The 19,890-nt window shown below is 52.1% G+C and overlaps 7 protein-coding genes across 7 annotated transcripts; 1 reads left to right on the top strand and 6 right to left on the bottom strand.

Annotated features, from left to right (window-relative positions):
• Positions 1–5,729: 5,729 nt before the first annotated feature.
• JCM6883_002202 (uncharacterized protein) lies at positions 5,730–6,144 on the bottom strand (the record flags this gene model as incomplete). The annotated part of the gene is made up of 2 exons (XM_076628885.1): positions 5,730–5,848; positions 5,913–6,144. 2 exons carry the CDS (start codon positions 6,142–6,144, stop codon positions 5,730–5,732), a joined length of 351 nt encoding a protein of 116 aa, XP_076491068.1.
• A 1,517-nt stretch (positions 6,145–7,661) lies between these two features.
• On the bottom strand, positions 7,662–10,911 carry JCM6883_002203 (uncharacterized protein; the record flags this gene model as incomplete). The annotated part of the gene is made up of 2 exons (XM_076628886.1): positions 7,662–8,303; positions 8,371–10,911. The coding sequence occupies 2 exons, from the start codon at positions 10,909–10,911 to the stop codon at positions 7,662–7,664; spliced, it is 3,183 nt and encodes a 1,060-aa protein (XP_076491069.1).
• Positions 10,912–11,122: 211 nt separating this feature from the next.
• JCM6883_002204 (adaptin-ear-binding coat-associated family protein) lies at positions 11,123–12,030 on the top strand (the record flags this gene model as incomplete). Its single annotated transcript, XM_076628887.1, has 4 exons — positions 11,123–11,182; positions 11,276–11,322; positions 11,403–11,686; positions 11,762–12,030. 4 exons carry the CDS (start codon positions 11,123–11,125, stop codon positions 12,028–12,030), a joined length of 660 nt encoding a protein of 219 aa, XP_076491070.1.
• A 128-nt stretch (positions 12,031–12,158) lies between these two features.
• Positions 12,159–13,078, bottom strand: JCM6883_002205 (nitroreductase family protein; the record flags this gene model as incomplete). Its single annotated transcript, XM_076628888.1, has 5 exons — positions 12,159–12,299; positions 12,365–12,542; positions 12,619–12,779; positions 12,856–12,894; positions 12,968–13,078. 5 exons carry the CDS (start codon positions 13,076–13,078, stop codon positions 12,159–12,161), a joined length of 630 nt encoding a protein of 209 aa, XP_076491071.1.
• Positions 13,079–13,619: 541 nt separating this feature from the next.
• On the bottom strand, positions 13,620–15,351 carry JCM6883_002206 (glycosyltransferase family 2 protein; the record flags this gene model as incomplete). The annotated part of the gene is made up of 6 exons (XM_076628889.1): positions 13,620–14,053; positions 14,117–14,239; positions 14,304–14,355; positions 14,418–14,788; positions 14,855–15,189; positions 15,257–15,351. 6 exons carry the CDS (start codon positions 15,349–15,351, stop codon positions 13,620–13,622), a joined length of 1,410 nt encoding a protein of 469 aa, XP_076491072.1.
• A 214-nt stretch (positions 15,352–15,565) lies between these two features.
• On the bottom strand, positions 15,566–17,670 carry JCM6883_002207 (eukaryotic translation initiation factor 3 subunit D; the record flags this gene model as incomplete). Its single annotated transcript, XM_076628890.1, has 6 exons — positions 15,566–15,670; positions 15,742–15,934; positions 16,004–16,523; positions 16,596–16,879; positions 16,938–17,492; positions 17,582–17,670. The coding sequence occupies 6 exons, from the start codon at positions 17,668–17,670 to the stop codon at positions 15,566–15,568; spliced, it is 1,746 nt and encodes a 581-aa protein (XP_076491073.1).
• Positions 17,671–18,032: 362 nt separating this feature from the next.
• Positions 18,033–19,611, bottom strand: JCM6883_002208 (intradiol ring-cleavage dioxygenase; the record flags this gene model as incomplete). Its single annotated transcript, XM_076628891.1, has 7 exons — positions 18,033–18,258; positions 18,332–18,550; positions 18,622–18,704; positions 18,769–18,984; positions 19,053–19,120; positions 19,195–19,482; positions 19,557–19,611. 7 exons carry the CDS (start codon positions 19,609–19,611, stop codon positions 18,033–18,035), a joined length of 1,155 nt encoding a protein of 384 aa, XP_076491074.1.
• Positions 19,612–19,890: the final 279 nt, after the last annotated feature.

The raw sequence follows: 19,890 nt of genomic DNA on the forward strand, positions 1-19,890 counted from the left end.
GATAGGTAGGCGAGTGGAAGGAATGAGGAACCGTCGATTCGATGATCTCGCGGAAGAAGTTCAGTCGGGAGAGTCGAGGGCATGACTTTCGAGAGGACAGAGAAGTGAGGATGATGGATCTGTATATCATGAAGCAATAAGAAACGTGTCAGTCGTCTGTTTGAGAGATGAGCCAGCTCAGAGAAAGGGTGCCGCGAAGGAAGAACAGGGAGCATAAAGCTCTCAACGCACAGAGTGAAGGATGTGAAAGGATCTTGAAGGTACTTAGAGGTCTCTCTGAGCTATAAAGGTGTCGTTGAGTACGCTGGAAGTTGTTACGAGGAGAGAAGTTGCTTATTTGATGAGGGAAAGGAAAGGGTCGAGGAACTAGCTACGAAGTTGCGTGGCGCTTGCTGGATGGACCCGTGAAGTGTGTAGATCTGCTAGTGTCGTCTTCAGGCTCGCGAGCGATAGGTGTGAGTTGTAGGGGTGGAGAGAAGAGATCTAGAGAATGCAATTGTGCAAGCTTGTCTCGAATCCCTTCACTCGTCGATGATCATTGTACCCTTGGGAGCATTCGATACAAGGCCAACTAGCCCTCAGAACGATCGTACTCTGTCCGGCGACGAGCCCCTGCATCGACTTTCAATTCGGAATCTCACTCAACTTCACCTTTCACCATTCTCTCAGGTCATCGAGTCGCTTAATCCAGTTCCGTGAGTGATCTGCACGATCACACATTTGGGAGGCGGAGTAAGCGCCGCTGACAGTCTGGGCTCGGGCGATTTAGGCTCATCCTTCGATTCTCGTTTGTCGGCTCAACTCGACCTCTCTTCGGACCTTTAGCTCGGTTCTCGGCTACTTTGTGCTCGTTCACATACGTCTCAACTCGGTCGCATACAATCGAACCCGAAACACGGATCAAGTGGAGTCGATTCGGGATCGCTTTTTCAACCCTCGCATGCGCTCTTTCCTCTCTCTCCATCGTTCTCGGTCTCATCCCGACATCACTCACTCTCTGTTCTTTCGACCGCTTCGTCCTCGGCTTCCCGGACTCTCGACACGTTGCCTTTCGTCGCTCGTCCTCAATTCCGTGTCAGTCCACTCCTCGGCGACTCGGGTCGGAACACTGGGCAACGAAATAGCTTCTGTCACTTCGATTTGCCGTTATCATTAAGCTTCAAGGGTCGATATCGACGCTGGCAATTGAGGAGGGAGTCGGAATTTCCACGTTCGAGGGATCTTTTCACTCTTGACCTCGACGATCCGGTTCAAGAGGACCAGGACACCGAATGCAGCCGTTCCTTCGAGATAGGTCAGTCAACAGAGTAAGGGATCTCCACCTGTATTTCCTTCCCGATGCAATAACGTCGTAATCCCCATTCTCAGGCTCCCGTCACAAAACAGTCTGAACCCACACCTTCAGTGAACCTCAAGCGATTCTTCCTCGTTCAGGGCCATAGCCACCATATGAGACACCACAAGAGACTCAATGGCGAGATCTGCATCGAAGATTCTTGTCGATGCGGGATCTCCAAGTCGAAATTTGGCAGCTCAGAAACCATTTCAAGTTGACGACGATCCTTCACCCTGGGCCTTTTCGTCAAGGGATGATAGATTCTCGATTCGTGTCGAGCTCTCTCACGGATGAAAGTAGGCTCTCTCGAGCTTGCCGCCGTCTTTCGATGCATCTGATTCGGCGTCAACAACTCTTTGCCTGCATGACTCGCCCGCAAACGTCACACATCAGAAAGGCGGTTGACTCTGCTCTCAATGTGATGCGCCAGTAAGCCAGCACGTTGAGAAACGCTATGCATCTGGTAATATCAAGTGGAAAGAAGTGAACAACGAATGAAACGAGAGACGAAAAAGAAAGAAAGACGAGAGTTTCGGAAAGAACTAATCAACTGTAGCTCGACATTCTTCCGCCGCTCATGATCATACTTCCCCTACCCCGCGCACTCTCTCCTCCCTTCGTTTCTTCTGTCTTTGCACAAAGTCGAGCGAGATAAAAGGATCGGTTAAAGGCGCGAGACGACCTTTCTCGAAACCAACTTCAATGTTCTTGTCTTGACACACTCGGAACAGACGTTCGACCGGAGATTGTAGCGTCGGTAGCACAAGCGAGCGATTTTCGAATGATGAGTCGAGGTAAATGGATTGGACGGTGCCAGGACAATCTCTTCCAACGAAAGCTGTAAAGTCTTCCAGCGAAGCACCGAGCTTGCGTCGGTCATTGTCGTTGTCGGGATCTGGTATGGCCTCCATAATGCGTACGTGGATCAGGGGAATATGTCGGGGCCACCAAAGGTCGAAGAAGTGGAACATGAGAAGAGTTCGATCTACCGCGCAGTGAAGGAAGGTTGCCTCCGGCTCCAACCACATCAGAGCGTCACATTGTAGTGTCTCAAGTTGAGGGAGCAGTCGATCGAGGGACGAGCGGCGAAGCTTCCTGGCGTCTAAGCCCCGGTAGACCAAATTTCGCAGGTTCGGAAGGACGATGGGGTCGAGTACGCTGAAGATCGTGTATCGTCCAACATTCTCCAGGGTGAGAGAATGAACGTTACGTAGTGTGAAACGAGGGAGTTCCCAATCGAAAGAGGAGAGGTGGAGACTGGTGAGAGCTATTGAACGAAATTGAAAGGGTGAGATTCTGCGGATCCCGAGCACACAGCATGAGAGAGCTCACGCTTGAGGAACTGCAGTTCCAACGAATCAGGAATTCCTGCGTATAGAGTGAGGCTCGTGACGGAAGAAAGCCTCTGAGTCAAGTTCTGACTAGGTTCGTAATATTTGTTTTCAATCACAGCTTGCTTGCAAGCGACTTCTTGGCGCTCTGATCCTCCTCCTCCTCCTCCTGGTTCGGCGTCGAAGGGGTCAATGCGTGAGCGCTCGTCGATTGACACGATTTCGAAAAGAAGAGGTTGGGCAATCGCTCGGAATCGTTTCGATACGAGGGAGAGGGAGCAAAGAGTAGTTTGCCGAGTGCGATAGGTCGTCGAGTGAAATGAATGAGGAACAGTCGCTTCGATGATATCGCGAAGAAGTTCCGGTGGGATAGTCGAGAGCATTGCTTTCGAGGGGGCGGGGAAGATATGGACGAGGTACGAATCTGCTGCTCAAATAGCAATGCTGATGGTGTCAGTCCTTCGTCTCACAGATGTGCGTTGCTTGAAAGAGGGAAGGTGCGAATATAAAAGACGAGGACGTGTCTCGACTCACAGGCCAAAAGTCCTCAATCTCCTTGTGTGTATTTCTGACTATTGTCTTGACCTATTCGAGATGTCGCGGCGGGGCTTGAGAGCCTCTCCAACGAGTGAATTCGTTTGTTTGATGAAGGAAAGGACCGGGAAGAGGAGCGGGATACCAGGTCGCTGACCTATCGTTCGCGAGCCTGGCGAGGTCGTATGAGTGCTGTGTGAGCTGTCTGCAAGCGCCTGGGTGTTTCGAGGCACTGGTGAAGAGGAGAGAGAGGAGCGGACACAAGCTTGTCTCGATACCATTCACTCGACTATCGCCAGTGCGCCTGTAGATTCACTCCACGACCCGTTCACGTATCAGCTAGCCCGCCTCTTGCTCGTCGCCTCTCCGGTATCTCTCTCCGACTGGCATTCGATTTCCATCTTGAAACTCACTCAACCTCACCTCTCGGCGGTCTCTCCGCCCTCCGAGACGCTCGATCTGCTTCAATGGCTTATCTAGACACGACAACTTGAGGTTGCGCTGGCGCTAGATTACCTCGAAGTTCGAGCGAGTCAGATTTCCCATTGTGCTGTCTCGCTGTTCCGCTTCCTGGCTGATTCCTTCAGACCCTCCAGGAGCCTCCTCGGATGTCGCATTCCTCACTTGTCAAGGCTATCGTGACAGGCTCGGTCAGTCTTATCGACTCGCGGCTCACACTCCAACCTTTGAATCACGATCGCTCTGTTTCCCCCCTTTAAACTGCTCCTTCTTTCCGTCCCGTCTCCTCTCCAACCCTACTCCACGTCTCAGCCTCTCCGCGTCTCCTCGTCGGAAGCCCACACTTCCGCTCCGATCCCTCTCATCCCTTATCGTCAACTTCATTCTACATTTGCCGCCTCACGAATCGGCGAGTCACATCAAGGAGCGATGTGGAGGCGGCCATCTTTCGTCGAGGCCTTTCTCCGAGCTTCGTGTGTGAGTGCAAAACGGCCTGTGTGAAACAAACTGACGACCTGTGAGGTGGCGAGGGAAAAGGGACATGGAGTTTTCTCCTCGACGGCTCCAATTAAGCTGCTCTCGTTGTTGAATATCGGCTCGATTCATAGCCACTGTGATACACAGAAGCGAATAAGTCTAGCTGTCGTGGCGAGACGACAAGAAGCTTAGCCAGTTCCTTCGCCCATTCACTTTCCAGCCCAACTTTCCCTTCAAATCGGTCAGCCTCAGAGAGACTCAGGTTTCCTCCGTCCCATGGGCTCGAAGCTTCAAGCGTAACTCGATTTCTGTCAGCTACAGCCTTCCCGTTCGAAAGAGGTCTTGTCGTCTGAGCTTGTTCGTGTACGTTCTCTAACACATTTCACACACACGAAGACATGGTTTGAAGAGGCACGTCGCATCTCGTCCGAGCATTTAATCTGGCCGTCGCAGGTTCGGTTTCGCTCTGTCGACAACTCACCGTTCCTTACCGCTCGACAGCTGAAACGCCTCATCTCTAGAGTAGAGATTGTGCTTGTCTGCACCCCCGACTCGCTTCGAAGCAGTAATTCTTCTGTGATGAACCGAGATCAAGCCTTTCACTCCGTTTCGTCAGTTCGCCCGTCTTGCCCCTGATTGTAAACTGCTGCAGCTGGTCCACCCCGCATGTATCATTGCGAGAGTAAGAGCATAGGTCACCTCAAGCGATGCTTGCACAGATCGATGAACCTCCTTCGCCTGGCGCAAAATTGGATCGAAAGTCGCAGAGAAGAACGAAGCCTTCACTTCGCAGGGCACTCGTCGCAGCCTCTGCACCTGCTCCCTCTTGAGAGCTTTGCAGTGTCTTCGCGGTCACTGTTTTGCGGTGCAGCGAGAGAACCGAAGAGTCTGAGTTGCGCACGTCCCAACGAGCTCAAAGAGGACTCTTCCTCTTCTCGCGCTTGACTCTCTGGCTGTGACAGCAGCGCGTGGAGCTTATCGTACCATCCATTAGTCGTCAAGGATTCTCCCGAACACAGAACCGTTCGATCACATTTCTTAGGATCGTCTCTCCCTTCTCCCCTCTACCTCTGTCTCTCCACCTCGACTTGCTCGCATAGGATGTCGCCTACTACATTCGTATCTTTACTCGGGGTTGTCTCGACTACAGCGAATGTCCTCCTCGACAGTAGCTTCCGATCCTTTTTCGACTTCTTTCTCCGTCCCGTCGATCTTCAACAACCCACTCGGGCCAGATGGCGAGGCACATGGAGGTAGTATGAAGTAAGGGAAATCAGGGAAGACGCGCTTGGGTGTACGGGCAGTCGAGCATAGAAGGGGATTCGAGATCAGAGATGAAACTCGGTTCCGGGTGAGTGAACGTCGGTTAGATCGAAAGAGTAGTCAGGACAGGGTCGGGAGAGCCTGATTCAATGAATAGTAAGCTCGCGAGGATCTTTCACTGCTTCTGTCCAAAGAGAACTTACCGATATGTCCCAATTCGTTCGTTTTCGTTCCTCTTGCTGCGCTCTCACCATCCTATTCCCCGTAAAGATGATCTCTTGCGTGCCGCTGCAGCAACGAGAGTCTTCACGCTGGTTCTGCACCCGGCCTCATCCCCGTTCCCCTTGTTCTCGAGCCGCTCGTGCTTGTTCCTCTTCTTCTTCTTCTCTTCGATACCGCTCTCGATTCTCCGGAGTTTCGTTCAACCATCGCTCCCGAATCATGTCAGCTACTCCAACATCGACCACCGTAATCAGCTTGGCAGAACACAGGCTACAACGAGGCGAACTCACTCAGTGACTGATTTGCTGCGATTCCGGTTCGACTGCTTTCGATTCCTCCCTGCGAGGTTTGATTTTCTCCTCGGTTTCCATTCGAGCTTGTGTTTGGGTCATTAATCGAAGAAACAGGAGGAGAAATGGGAGGCTGAGCCGGTGAAGAAGAGGAAATCGAAGAAGGAGTTGGAGCGACGAGTTCGTCCGGAGGAGTCGGATGTCGATTCGTGCTTGGAGCCGAGGAGCTCATCAGAGGTCGTAGAGCTGGAGGAAGATTATATATCGGACGTGAGCGAAAGGTAAGCGAGGGACAGCAGCTTCGAATGAATTCGAATTTAGAGAACCGGAGAATGCAATCAGTCCTTGATCTCCGCTTCCTCCTTAAAGTCCTATCTTTCGACATTCAGCGATCGGCGCACGCCTCCCTGACACCGGGACATCCGCTCATCCCGACCTCCAGCTCATTCGGAATCTGGACTTCAGTACTAATTACTCTTTCTTCAACCTCCCTCCTCCGTCTCTCCATCGCTCGCTCTTCCCACTCCGTCCCCCTCTCGCTGCAGCTCATGTGTCATCCGCTCAGTCGTACCCAGCCTCGCAAATCTTGCTCATTGAATCCGACTCGTCGCAGCTCACCTCGATTCTCACTCTCCCTTCGCACAATACGATTCGATGCCACAGTCCTCATAACCCTCCCTCGCATTTCGATGCTTCCTCAAGACTCATGTCGACCTCTGTGTGGGCAAGTTGGAGCGACAGGAGGAGGAAAACAGTGGCAAGTGATGTCGAAGGACAATTCGATGCGACGCATCGTTCTGTGACTTCGCTTCTGTGACTCTCGACTCCCTCCCATCGACTCTGCGACCCTGCAAATACGTACCCGAGGACAGAGAGGCGGGAAAACAGCAGCTGGTCATTTAAGCGAGGGATAATCTATCTAAATTGAGCAGTTTCGGCGGAAATCAACGAGCCCCGGACGTCCGAACAGTCATTCGATGTCGCTCTCTTCTTCCGATAATTCTTCCACCCCTCAGCGCCAGATTCCTTTCTTGACGCTTCCGCTTCGCGACCCATCCTCCTCACGTTCCGATAACATACACCGAACCCTCTTCTCCGAACCCAGTCTTCATCAACAGCCCTCGCGAACTCTACACTTCGTCTACGTCCCCGAAGCCGATAAGGAGACCCGGGACTGGCGGTGTGAGTAATGCGATGGAGTATCGGGGGCGCGAAGGGGAACCAGACCCGAGGGGATCTCGATCTCGAGCTTTCTTCCGTCTCGGAGTTTGTCTCAATGAGGGGGCATCGAGGTTCGGTGTCTCTTCGACACGACACCCAAGATAATTCACGGTCGTTCTGGTTCGAGCAGGCAACAGCCTCGAGTCGGGATTCGGGAAGCACAGGAACCTCAATTTACGAGGCGATATTTGCAGGAAGGAAGGGTTGCAAAGCCAACTTGAACTGACGGACAGGTTCGCAGTGTGATGTTACGAAAAGACAATACGCTGCAATGATAAGGTACATTCCAGCTCTTCGACTAGAAACATTCACGAGGAATCGAAGATTGACACGTTTTTCTTGTTGATCTCGACTGAGAGGTATAGACTGATTGCAAAACGTACTGAAGATGGAACGGTGGAGAGGAGAACGAACAGCGAGAGTAAACGGGGGAATGGTAAGAAAACAAGAAAGGTGAATGAGTTTGATAGGGTATCTAAATGTAAAACTGAAACGAGCATGAAATCGACGAGGGTTTGCTAAATGTACTTATCTGACTGCTAATTGTGCTTGTTGTTGCTGGTGAGTCGCTCCTTCTCTCAACTTGTTGAGATTCTCCAACACTTCTTTCCTCTCGTCCTCTTCCAATTCTTCGTCTTCCTCGACCGCACTCGCGATATCGTCCAGCAGTCGATCCCAGACTTCTCCTTTCGTCGTGCCGAAGAAGCTCGAGAGCTTTTGAGCTTTCCGTACTGCCGCTTGACTGCTTGAAGACGTCTGGCCAGCGTGAGAGACTGTCGCCTGTGTCGTCATTGACGAGTGATCGCCTTCAGAATCGGAAGAGGTGTTCTCAGCATCGATCGGTCGAGCTGAATCTCCAGTGTAGGCTCGTACGACTTCATCCAACGCTCCCGGATCCCGTTCGAGGACGTAACGAAGACTCGCGATTGATCTTTGGTACGATTGAACGCTCGAGCTGTTGGTCCGGGTTCGACGAAGCCCAAAATCTAGGGAACCTCTTGCTGAACTGTATGACGAGCGTGTCGAGAAGGATTCGGGTTGAGAGACTGTGCCGATATCAGATTGAGAGCGTCGATGTCTGAGAGCAGGGGCCGAGGAACGAGCGAGAGAGGCGTTTAGAGAGGAAGCGGGCGATAGGTAGAGCGATTGCGGAGGGAGATCTCCAAACAGCTAAGAATGACGAAAGGCTAGTCAGGATCTGAAGGGTCAGAGACGAGCGGGAAAGAAAGAAACTTACGCTCTCCAATTTTCGCGCTTTCGTCAAAGCTTCGACTCCCTGCAATCCTCCGCCTCCTCCTCCAGCACCTCCTCCAGCTTTCGTATTCCCTTTCTTATCGGGCGAAGTCTGTGGTGTATCCCTTCGTTCTACCCAGTTCTCCCGATCGTGCACTCCGCCCATCCTCTCCGGCTGCTTGAACACCTCCTTCAACCTGTCTCCCATTTGTCGACTCTTGCTCTTGTTCATTCCCATACTACTACTAGCCGTGCCACTCGTCGCTGGCGACAATTCGTATTGTTCGTAGTCGTAAAGTTGAGGTTTCGTATGAACGACCAAGCCCAACGGAACTTTCTCCCCTAGCACTCTTCGGACTTTCTCGAGTTTCCTCCTTCGTTCATCTCGTTTCTCCTGTTCGATCGAGTCGTAACCGCGTGTGAAGGGGGAAGAACGAGGTTTGGGGGATCGTATCGTCGAGGGAGTTGTCGCGGTAGAAGAAGAGTTGGAAGGGACGAGATGAAGATCGAACGTCGGGGAGGTAGGGGAAGAGAAAGGAGGAGTAGAGGAAGATCGTTGCATTCGGGGAGAGTAGGGTCGAGGTTCATTCGTCGAAGTCGACGAAGTTGGCTGGTGCTCGGCGGAAAGTTCGGGTCCAAGTTGACAGCTTGAGACATCGTCCAAGGGGAGCATCGTCGTTGGTGAGATCGGTGCCGGTTGTTGTCGCACGGCTTCGATCTGAGACGATGGAATCGAAATCGAGTCAGGCCTCGCAGTTCTCCTCCCATCGAATCCATGTCCATCTCCTCCTCCTCCTCCTGATCCTACATCATCATTCGCAACTAACTCCGAATCTTCCGAATGCCATCTTCTCCTACTACTCTTCAAGTTCGTCGCGACATTCGTCGCCGCTCCCGTGATTCGACTCCCCAACAATTTCTCCAACTTCTTGTTCCGCCTCACCAACTCGCTCTTCTCCTTCTCGGACAACTCTTGACAATCGAGTGGGATACTCTCTCGTCGACCTTCGCGGAGATCGTCCCGCGCGGAATCGAGAGAGTTTCGTTTGTTCTTGATTGGAGTTACAGTTTGTAACTGAGCGAAAGGACGTGAAGAGGTCGGAGAATCGAGGGACTGAAGAGGAGGAGTGGGTAGAGCGGGAGAGAGGAGAGGAGGGTCGAACGAAAAGGGTGCGGCAGTCGAGGGAGGGAGAACTCCAGTCGAGAAAACTCGGCGATGTGGAGATGAAGTCGACGATGGGAGAGGAGGCGGAGAGGGGATATCACGGGTAGAAGTCGTCGACCGTCTCGTGGAAGAAGCGATTAGGGGCGCGGTCGAGGAAGAAGTCGAAATCACTCGTGAGCGACGATGATAGTCGACCGTCGACGGAGCATTGACTGAGTCGACAGAGTCCCTTCCTTCTGACAGAGATCGAGATGGGAACTCAGGGAGTGCTCCAATCGTCGAGGTCGCCTCATCTTGCTGCTGATGATTCCGGTTCGGAGTCGGAGTAGCACTCGTCGATCTCTTGATCGGAGAAGAGGAGGCTACATCCGACGAGCTAGTCGAGCTCGAGGAGAGGTTGTTTGGCGAGGTTCTGCAGTGCGGGCCTTTGTGATAGTTCTCGCCTAGTAACCATTCGAGTTTCTGTTCTTTTCGAACGATACTCTCCTTTGCTTCTTTGATTCCCGTCTGAATGCTTCTCTTGTCGGCCTTATCCTCCTCCTCCTCTTCGTCGTCATCCTCCTCCTGCTTCGAAGCTTGCCACGTCTGTGCAGTCGGAAGAGTCGCTTTCGAAGAGTCTCCTTCGGGAAAAACGTAGTGATTGAGTAGAATAGAGGCGATAGATTGCGAGGCTTCTTTGCCGCTCAATTGACGAGAGGTCATCATAATAGACGAGCGAGTCGCAGAGGCTGGGGGTCGAGGGAAGTCGACGGGGTTCTCTTTCTGGAGGAGGAACATGATTTGATCTCGCAACGAAGTCGAAGAGGTAGAGCTCGGTGGAGGATAGATAGTCGAGAGATGTTCGAGACCAGCTCGAATAGAATCGATGAGGGTGGATCGGGTCGAGTCGTCGAGAGAGATAGCAGAAGAGAGAGGAAGGACAGGTTCGAGAGATTCCACCAGATTGAGCGGGAGCCGCAAAGGGACGTCAGAGGTTCCTTCGGGAGTTTCTGATGGTGTCCGCGAACCGAGGTACTGATCAATCGACAAGGTAGATGCACAAAGGAGGGAGGGTTCGTCAGTTCCGAATGAATGCGGACGAAGCGGGAAGTGGGGGAAGAAGAAGCAGAAGAAAACTGGGATGAAAGGGGGTGCGAAAAGATGTGGAAGGAGTGTACGTACAATCTGATCCAAGTAACCTATTAGGTCCGTCCATTCCTCCTGTCGTTCCTTTGCTGCCTCGCCTTCGAGAGAGCGTAAGAACGAGACTAGTTCGATGATCCATAGCACCGTCGCTACTGCCTCTTCCCTGCGGTTCTCAAGCTCGAGTAGCCCTTTTACATATTCCTTCCTACTGGGTGGAGTGCTGAATGCTTCATTCCAGTCTGAAGCGAGTTCCATTCGAGGCGGGAACTTCTGGCTCTAATTCCGTCTCCAACTACAATTTGTCGAGAGCGTAGTGTACAAAGTTGAGGGGTTGGTGCTGGAGCTGAGTGGTAGGTATAATCACGGAAGATTGGGGAGGAAAGGAGGTGGAGAGAAGCGGAGAAGCAGGAGGGAAAGAAGCGCGCGCGAAGAAATTGGCTCTTTGTCTCCAACTTCCTACCGAATCATGGCAGAAGATCAACTCGAATCCTTACTATTCGTTGCGAGGGAGGTCTACGTATACCAGGTCAGTCCCTCTCCACCGACTCTCACGCCGCGGCTCGGCAAGTCCACGTTCACTCAACTCATTCGTCTCTGCCTTATTGCATGCTGTACATAGATTCCTCCTCGTCAGAGTAATGCTGGTTATCGAGCGGCAGATTGGCAGTCAGCTTCGCGAGTCCTTCCCCTTCCCTCACACAGTCCTCCCTCTCTTGGCTCACTTCATCTCAATCGCCGCGATTCAGGCAAGAACCCATGTGGAAAGGGCGTTTGAGGGTTATGGAGATCGGTTCAGACGCACCAACAAAGTGTCTCATCAACTTGGAGGACAAAGATTCCGGAGAGCTATTCGCACAGTCTCCCTATCAACCGACGAAACAGAACCCTCATGGAGGATGTGAAGCCGTACTCGACTCGAGCAGGTACTTTGTTCTCACTGTCGTCGATCAACAGTCGGGACAAAAGGCGTACATCGGAATGGGATTCCCGGAGAGAACGGAAAGTTTCGATTTTAACGTCGCTCTACAAGGTAAGCCTCACTTTCTCCCCAATCGCTTCTTGACGCTCCATGCTGACGAATTTGACCTCTCTCCCCACGCATCAGATTGGTCAAAACGTCAATCACCGCCAAAACTATCCTCAGCTTCAACCTCCTCCTCCTCTTCTTCCTCTTCGACCGCTTCTCCTCATCTCCCTCCAGGCGGTTCTCGAGATTTCTCTCTCAAGGAAGGTGAAACGATCTCGATCAAACTAGGCGGAAGTAGTGCGATCAAGAAGCCAAAGAATGCGGATTTGACAGGTGGAGTTGGCGGAGGAGGATTGGGAGCGTTCAAACTCGCTCCTCCTCCCCCTCCTCCGCCAAGAGGTAGATAGATTTTCTCAATGTAACACTCGCTCTCGCGTTCTACCGGATTCTCTCGTAGCTCTGTCGTTCGAACGAGAGATGTCCTACTGAAACTCGCTAAGTTACAACAAAATCGTCTATCATCCTATCGTTCGATCTATTGGAAGACCTTGACACGTTCCTCGAGAGGTTGGAACTCCTTCTCTCCGGCCGGTTGAAGAGCCTGACCGAAGACGAGTTGTCCTCGTAATTTCCACGACTCAGGGATTTTCCATTCTTGCTGAACCTTGTCGTCAACCTACACCACCCACCTCTCGTCAGTTTCTTGCTTCCTGTGCGCGGACTCGCCGTGAAAGAACCTACAAGAGGGTTGTAGTGCTGCAAGTTCGCTCCAAATCCTTCGGCTTCGAGACTCGTCCAAGCGACGTAAGCGAGAATTCCATGAGCGTGTTCAGACCACGTAGGGAAGTGTTCAGCGTAAAGAGGAATGTTTTTTTGGTACTGCTGGACTACGGATTGATCTTCGAAAAGGAGGACCGTTCTGAAGAACAATCGCAGTTTCGTCAGTTTCTCTGGCCGGATACGACGTGTTGAGAAAGAGGTGAACTTTGGCTCACCCGTAAGCACTTTGGAATCCGTTCAATCGACCGGAAGAAGACTCGTTCCAGGTCTTCTCGTCAACAATCGACTTGATCTTCTCTTTGACGAAATCCCAGAACTTTTCGTGGTGTTTGTGAAGGAGGACGACAGCTCGCGAGGATTGAGAGTTGAACGAAGTCTGCTCGTGCGTGTGAGCGGAATCGTCAGCGAAAGCTCGCGTTGAGAGTCCGAGCTCGGAGAAGAGAAAAACGCACGGGAGAGTGTTTGACGGCGTTGTTGATGAGCTCGATGATCTGATTATCGATTCGGTTGTAGCTGTCAGTACACGACTTCACAAAGACAAGAAAGTGAGTTACGACGACGCACCTTTTCATCGGTTACTCCTTGAGGAAGTTCACGACCTAGCGGGTAGATCGAACGTCGTTCTTTGACAGCATCTTGGAAGGATTTCTTTTGGATCGCGGGAGTGGACGACATGTTGAAGCGAGTTGAAGAACTGACCACGAAGCAACGTGTCAGCAAGAAAGGGTCACCGAAGACGTGAAGATGAGACTCACAATTGACGAGCAGGTGAGACGAGAGAGATAGGTCGAGTAAGAGAGAGTCGAAGAGAAGTACGAAGTGGAGAAAGAAGCATGAAAGAAAGAGAAAGAGAAGAAAACGACGTGATGAACGATTGCGAAAGCAAGTCGAGCTTCTTTGCCTAAACCGGTCGTTTGCTTAGGAGGTGGCTTGTCAGCGTCATTACTCCTACAACTGCCGCAATATCGACTGTGTCGTAAGCACTGACTGAACAGGCCAGCTCATAACTTCGCTTGAGAGAAACTCGAGAAAAAAGCGAGCTTTCGGGACATTTGCGGCAACCCAACACTTGCATGATTCAACCATCCTCCAGTCGGCTCGCCTTCATGTCAGCAACAGCACTGTACGACCACTATGAGAGAAAGCTATGTTCTCACTGCTGCCAAAGCGACACCGCGATTTGGATCGGAGACTTATCTTGCGAAAGAGATACAATTTATCGAATATCTACAACATTTTCCATCTCTATGATTCCCGGTAACCCCATGAGTACATCTACAGTGGCCCCCAACTCCCAGTACCATTTCCCTTCCCTCTCTGCTTCCCTCCCTCCCTTCTTCCTCCATTCGTTCAGAATCGCCCGAGTCATCCTCCCTTGCCAACTATCTCTCGCACTCGTATCCCTCTGGTACAACCCATACCAACTTTCGGGCCTCGACGCCAGCTCTTCGACGAATTCTCCTCCGACCTCTTCGGCTTCTCGAGGGAAATCAGTGCCGACGAGTAGAGATCGATCGGAGAGTTCTTCGTCGGTTGGAACGTAGTTTCGGGCGCAGCCAGCGAGTCCATCTTTCGCTCTCCAGTCGTTAGGTGTCGTTGCGAGAACGTGGAACTTGTCGAAACAGTCTCGGAGGGATCGTTGGATGTAATCTGACGAGGTTCGAATCGACGGTTAACACAGTGAATGCCGAGGGAGAAGCTCCTCGCACTCACGATATAGATAGAGACCTTCCTGAGGCAGTGCTTCGCCGTGATAAGGATAGTTGCCTCTTTCGTAACGAATCTCGTTCCCTTGCGAATCAAAAATGCGATTCGTCGGCACTTGCTTGCACGAGTCTGTCACGCGTTTTGATAGTCAGTCTCATAGAACGTGACCCAGCTAACGGAAAGAAAGTCGTACGAGGACCGAGCCAACCAGCGACGTCAGGTTTTCGATCAGAGTGAAGAAAGACCTAGCACATTGAAGCGAGATGAGCTTCGGGAAGGCTCGAAGGGACTAGAGTCATATACTCACCTTTCCATACGTATGATAACCTGGCCCTACTCTGTCTCGTACGGTGAGCTCCTCCGTCACGAATTGTTCCTTTGACAATTCCCTCACTCCATAGTTCTGGAACGGATACCTCAGCAGCGGCACGCATGTCGCCGGATGTAGTTGAGCGAAGAGTGAATGTAAGGGATAAGTCCAGTGCGCCTGTGTTGTGGAGATTTCGGAGGAGGGAGTCTGAGCGATGAGAGAGGGGATCGTCGAGGACCAGCCAGGCGCATCGACCATGATGAACTCGTCGACGTCGTGATGAATGACCCAGGACGAGGTGTTAAGGACGTGTTTCTCACATAGTCGAAGGACGTGAGTTTGATAGACGCTTCCGACCTTGACGCTCTCTGCAGTTTCTCCTCCTCGGGTCAGCGCAAGTACAGTACCGAAATGGAGCAAAGTTTGTAGCTCACCGTCATAGTCCAATTCGTACAAGACGACGCTCCCTTCCTCGAGCCAAGGTCTCAACAGTCGTCTCATTTCGAGAGTTGGCGAGTTATCGAAAAGGTAAATCCTCTGCACTCCCAACAATCGATGCCACGTGATCCATTCCGGCAGATACTTGTTCTCGTGAGTCGGCACAGCGCAGACTGATACATTAAAGTAGTCTTGAGGAGGATCAGAGGGGACGAGAGAGAAGGAAGCGATAGAGTCGACGAGGGGAACCGTTTCCGCTTCGGATGGATGGATGAAGTATGTGTCGTAAGGTGAAGTAGAACTTGAGCGGTACAAGAAGCCTATCCGATTGCTGTAGCGATGAGATGGGGTCAATCAAGATCAAGAATTGTTGGAGGAAAGCAAGGAACGCGACTCACCCTGCAGACGAATAGGGACCAGTCGCGTACAGCAGTACACTGATTGTAGTGGCAGCGAGCACCACCAACAGATAGGTGCGCCGCGTACCACTCATTTGGCCCGTAATGTCGAGTTGTCGTTCTTGGAAGAAAGTCAATCTCGTCGTTCCTAGTCAAGTTCACTCTCTGCATCTCGCGGAATGAAAGATAACGGTGATGGTGCGGAAGCGCTCAATCGAAAGATGGAAAAGCAAAGTTCCCTTTTGCAAACAGCTACAGCAAAGTCTAAATAATCCCTCTCTTGAACAACACACAAAAGAATACTCGACTCTACATGCCATCGTCCGAGACCGCAGCTGAAGCAGGTTCTTCGAGGAGGTCGTCCTCGGTAGGTTCGAAAGCGTCGAAGGGAACTCGGTACAATTTGATGAGAGGCTGAAGAAACGATTGTCAATCGTCAGCTTTCTCCTCTTCAACCTAGGAGCGCGAACAGGTTCCAGACTCACCTTGTTGGGATCCTTGAGGAGGACGTATTTTCCTTCGGGTTGCTTGAAGGCCAAATCAGCGATCGTTCGGACGATACCCCAACCGTTCGCGAGGTTGACGTTGTTTTGCGAAGCGAAGTCTCGAGGCTTCGAGGTTTGGGTACCGAGAATGACGTGACGGGAAGCGTCTCGGGGAGTGGCACGAGAAACCCATCTGAAGTCGCAGAGGGAAGTCGTCAGTTTCAATATCCGAAGTCACGGACGACGCGAATAGAAAACTTACCCAATCTTGAGCTGATCAGCACCAGCGAGAACCGATTGAACGGCCCATCGAGCGAGTTTGCTCGAGTTGTTCTTCATCTCAGTCGCGACAACGGCACCACGTTGAGAATCCAACTTGGTCCTCCAGTCGGGAGCTCCTCCCGAACCTTGCGCTCGCGAGTCAAACTCGTTCAAAGTCTTGATCGTAACGTACGAATCTTGTTCTTGAGACGAAGCTGCCTTGACGAATGCGTCAACTTCGGTACGAACGACGATTCCGATATCCTCGTCTTCGGTGAGCGAAAGGTCGAATTTGCGGTATCGGAATCCACAAGACGCGAGAGGCTCGGTCTCTTCGGGAGAGTAGAAAGGATTCGGGTGATCGAGGTCGACTCGGGCGGAAGGATCTTCGCGGACGACTTGGAAGGCGAAGTTTTGGTTGATGTAGGTCGCTTCGAGGGAGAGGGCAGAGGGAGAGTTGAGGCCGTCCTTCTCGTTTTCGAGAGGAGGGTCGGCAGCGTTCTCGTTGACAGAAGGGTAATCTACGTGAGAGAAGGAAAAACGAGTCAGTTAAACCTGCGAAGCTTCTCACGCCCGAAGGAAAGGATACTCACCGAGAGGTCCACCTTCTCGCTTGTCCATGAAAAGCTTGTCACCCTCGCGGGTGAGGACGATATCCCAGGGGTAGACAGATCGACCTGCAACCATGAGCATCGAAATAATGCTGTCGGTAACGAAGATTCGTGCGCGGTCCTTCGCGGCGAGATCTTGGATGACGGGATCGTCGGAAGTCGAAGGGTTGTAGCGAAGACGGTCGACGACTTGAAGAGGCTTCTCGTTCTTCGTGTTGACTCGATCGAAGACTCGGTCGTATTCGTAGAGGAAACCGTGGGAGGATCTGCAAAGGAACGCAATGTCAGAGCTATCGCCTGATCCTGTGAGGAGAGTAGACATACAGGGTCTCAGGCTCTTCGGTATCGACATCGAGACGAAGTTTCGACAAACGAGAGAATTCGATCTCTTCGAGTTGTTGCCAGTCGGATCCGATATCGACACTCGCATCCCTCGTTCGCTGTTCCTTGTTCCAATCCCTGTAACCAAGTCGTCCACCTTGAGCGCGACCTCCAGCGCGGTTCTGTTGCTGACCTCGAGCATCCCTTCCAGTCGCGTTTCGGGCTCCTCCTCGTCCAGCTTGTCCAGCCGCTCCTCCTCGTCCTCCACCACGTCCACCAGCACCAGTACGGGTTTGAGGACCACGGAGTCCACCAGCCGAAGCTCCTCCAGCTTTCTTGGTTGCGGCACCTCCAGCGACGAGAGAGAAGGAAGCCTCGTCCTCGTCGTGGTAGTAGGCGAAAGTTCCAGCACTCGAAGCTCCGAATGCTTCCTTGGGTTCACGGTACTTGCCTCCAGTCTGGCGGGAAGTCGTAGCGGCAGCAGGTTGAGATGCTTCCGCGTTCCAATCGACAATTCGGCCTAGCTTGTCGTTCTTCGAGAAGGGTGCATAAGGAATGCTGTAGAGTGAAACGGGGATCAGCACGCCTGATCTCAGAGCTAGGTTGATGATGATGAGAAAAAGGTTTGGTTGGAGATATAAACTCACTCCTTGAATTGAGGGGGAAGGTGATCAGCCGAGGGACCGAAACCTGCCTCGTTGTCTACTACTAGTCCGATGAGTGCCGATAAACTCATGATCTGAGGTGGACGAGAGAGTGTGTTGATCAAGGGATGGAGAAAGGGAAAGAAAGTGTTAGCAGCTGATTCGAGCGGGCGAGGCAAAGCTCTGTAGCTATACAGTGGTCTCTGGCGAGTGCTTGGAGCAATTTGTTACGGGGGAAACTTACCGAGTGAATGTGGAAAAGTTGACCTTCGCTCGCCAGCGATTTCCTCTCTTTCGCAAGCTTTCACAGTCAAGAAGAAGGCTATAGGGGATGTTAGATACGAGGATTGCAGGCTTTGCAAAGACGCAGCAGATTAAAACTAAAACGATGAGGAGCAAGAATTAGGGAAAGAGGCCAAAAGGAGTTGTTGCGAAATCAGAAGCGATCTCTAAGCTAGAACAGACGGAAACGCCTGGCAGCAGACGAGACTCCAGTGACGACGGCAGCAGCGACAGAACCGGTCGATCCAGCAGCTGACGAGGACGCCGACGCGATGAAAGATTGAAGTCCAGCGGCGGAAAGAGCGGACGCTCGTTGAGTAGGGTCGAGCGAAACGAGGGTGTTCGTCGAAGAGATGTTGATGGAGTTATTGATATCGACGCCGACGGCGATGTATCCGCTGCGGAAGAGTGTCAATCCGTCAGTCTGGGCGTGAAACGAAAGACAGAAATGGAACCCAATGTCAAGCTCACTAGGCTCCATCGTTTGCGTCGTCGCCAAGGAAGTCGATGTCGACGAAGGGAGAGAAGCCACTGCCGAGAATGGACTGAAGGATCGTGTCGTCGTCATTGACCGTGCGTTGTTGCGTCGTGTTTTGGTAGGCGTCCGTCGCAAGCACTTTGGTGTTCTCCGATTCGTCGAAGAAGAGCTGTCCCTCGTGAACAACCGTACCTGATCCGGCGACAATGGTACTGCATGCAGAGATTGAAAGTCAGAGATTTTTGAGCGAGTTCGACGGAACAGAAGCGAGCTCGAGACTTACCCATCGTCCGAGATCTCGTAGTCTTTCCTGACCATGACGTGAACGTGAATGGTTCGTCCAGTGTAGTATCCGGGCCAGATAGTCTGCAGAGGGAATCCGAGTCAGTCAGGAACAAACTCCGTCAAAAAGAGAAGATCAAGTTCTCACGTTGAATTCGACAACTCCGTTCGAGTTCGTAGGATATCCACCACGCAAGAAGGTACCGTCGTCGTTCGAGTCGTCATCTTGAGCACGTTTCGAAAGCGAAGATGCGGTAGGAGGACTAGCGCTTCCTCCCATTCCTCCTCCTCCTCCTCCGCCTCCTCCAGGTTGATCGAGAGATGCGGTCGTGAAGTAGGAGTAGCTTCCGGTAGAGTTGCAATGCTGTCGCGCGCGGAACTAGTCAGACGAGTCTTTCGGACGAAGAGAAAGTGATGCGAAAGAAAGCTTACCCAGATTTCGACCATGATGTTCTCGATAGGTTCACAAGTGGAGATGTCCATCAGACCAATGTCGAGAGCTGTTAGGATGGAACGATACGTCATTAGCAAATGAGCGTGAGCAGTCGCAGATTGGAGGGAACGAGCAGCTCACTGAGAGGTACACCAGGTTGTTCTTCGGCAACGTCAGTTCTCACCAACTCGTTGTTCAAGTAGTAAGGTCCCTCCGTGACAGTGGGCGTGAGGACACAGGTCGAATTCTTGATCGTAGCTTGAGGAGCGACGGCCGAAAGAGCGGAAGTAGGGATGTTGCGTTTCGCCATTCGACGACGAGCTTTCATGCTCTCGGCCGTCGCAGAACATTTCGAGGCTGCTCGAGCGTGGAGAGAACGACGTGCGAGCTCAGCGGCAGAGGGAGGGGGGTCGTGGACTCCAGGATGAGCTTGAGCAACAGTCAAAGGCAAGTCAGCATTAGTCGTCGAGACACTCGAAAACAGCGACGATATGAGGACATACCGGTAGCGATTGACGAGAGCGTCGCAACGAGACTGATTAGGGCGGAGATGTGCATCTTGCGAGACCAACTGAGGATGGAGGTCAGTGAGCGATGGGTGAAGTGAAGTAGAGGAGGGAAAGAAGAGTTGAACTCACTCCTCAGTCCTAATGATCTATCCACCAGAGCCGCGCAAGAGTCGCACGAAACTTTACTTTTTTCCCCGGTGCGAATGCAAAGTAAATTTAGCGCAGCAGGAGGAAAAGTTCGCTGCGACCCGCAGATTGCCTCTACGGACTGTACTTCGCTCTGTGCCAAGAGTTTCTTAATGCTACTCGCCTGCTGCTCACGGCCGGT

Source organism: Sporobolomyces salmoneus (genome assembly GCF_050403485.1).
Source record: "Sporobolomyces salmoneus JCM6883 DNA, S_salmoneus_JCM6883_v1_ctg3, whole genome shotgun sequence".
In the NCBI taxonomy this organism is placed as follows: Eukaryota; Fungi; Basidiomycota; class Microbotryomycetes; order Sporidiobolales; family Sporidiobolaceae; genus Sporobolomyces; species Sporobolomyces salmoneus.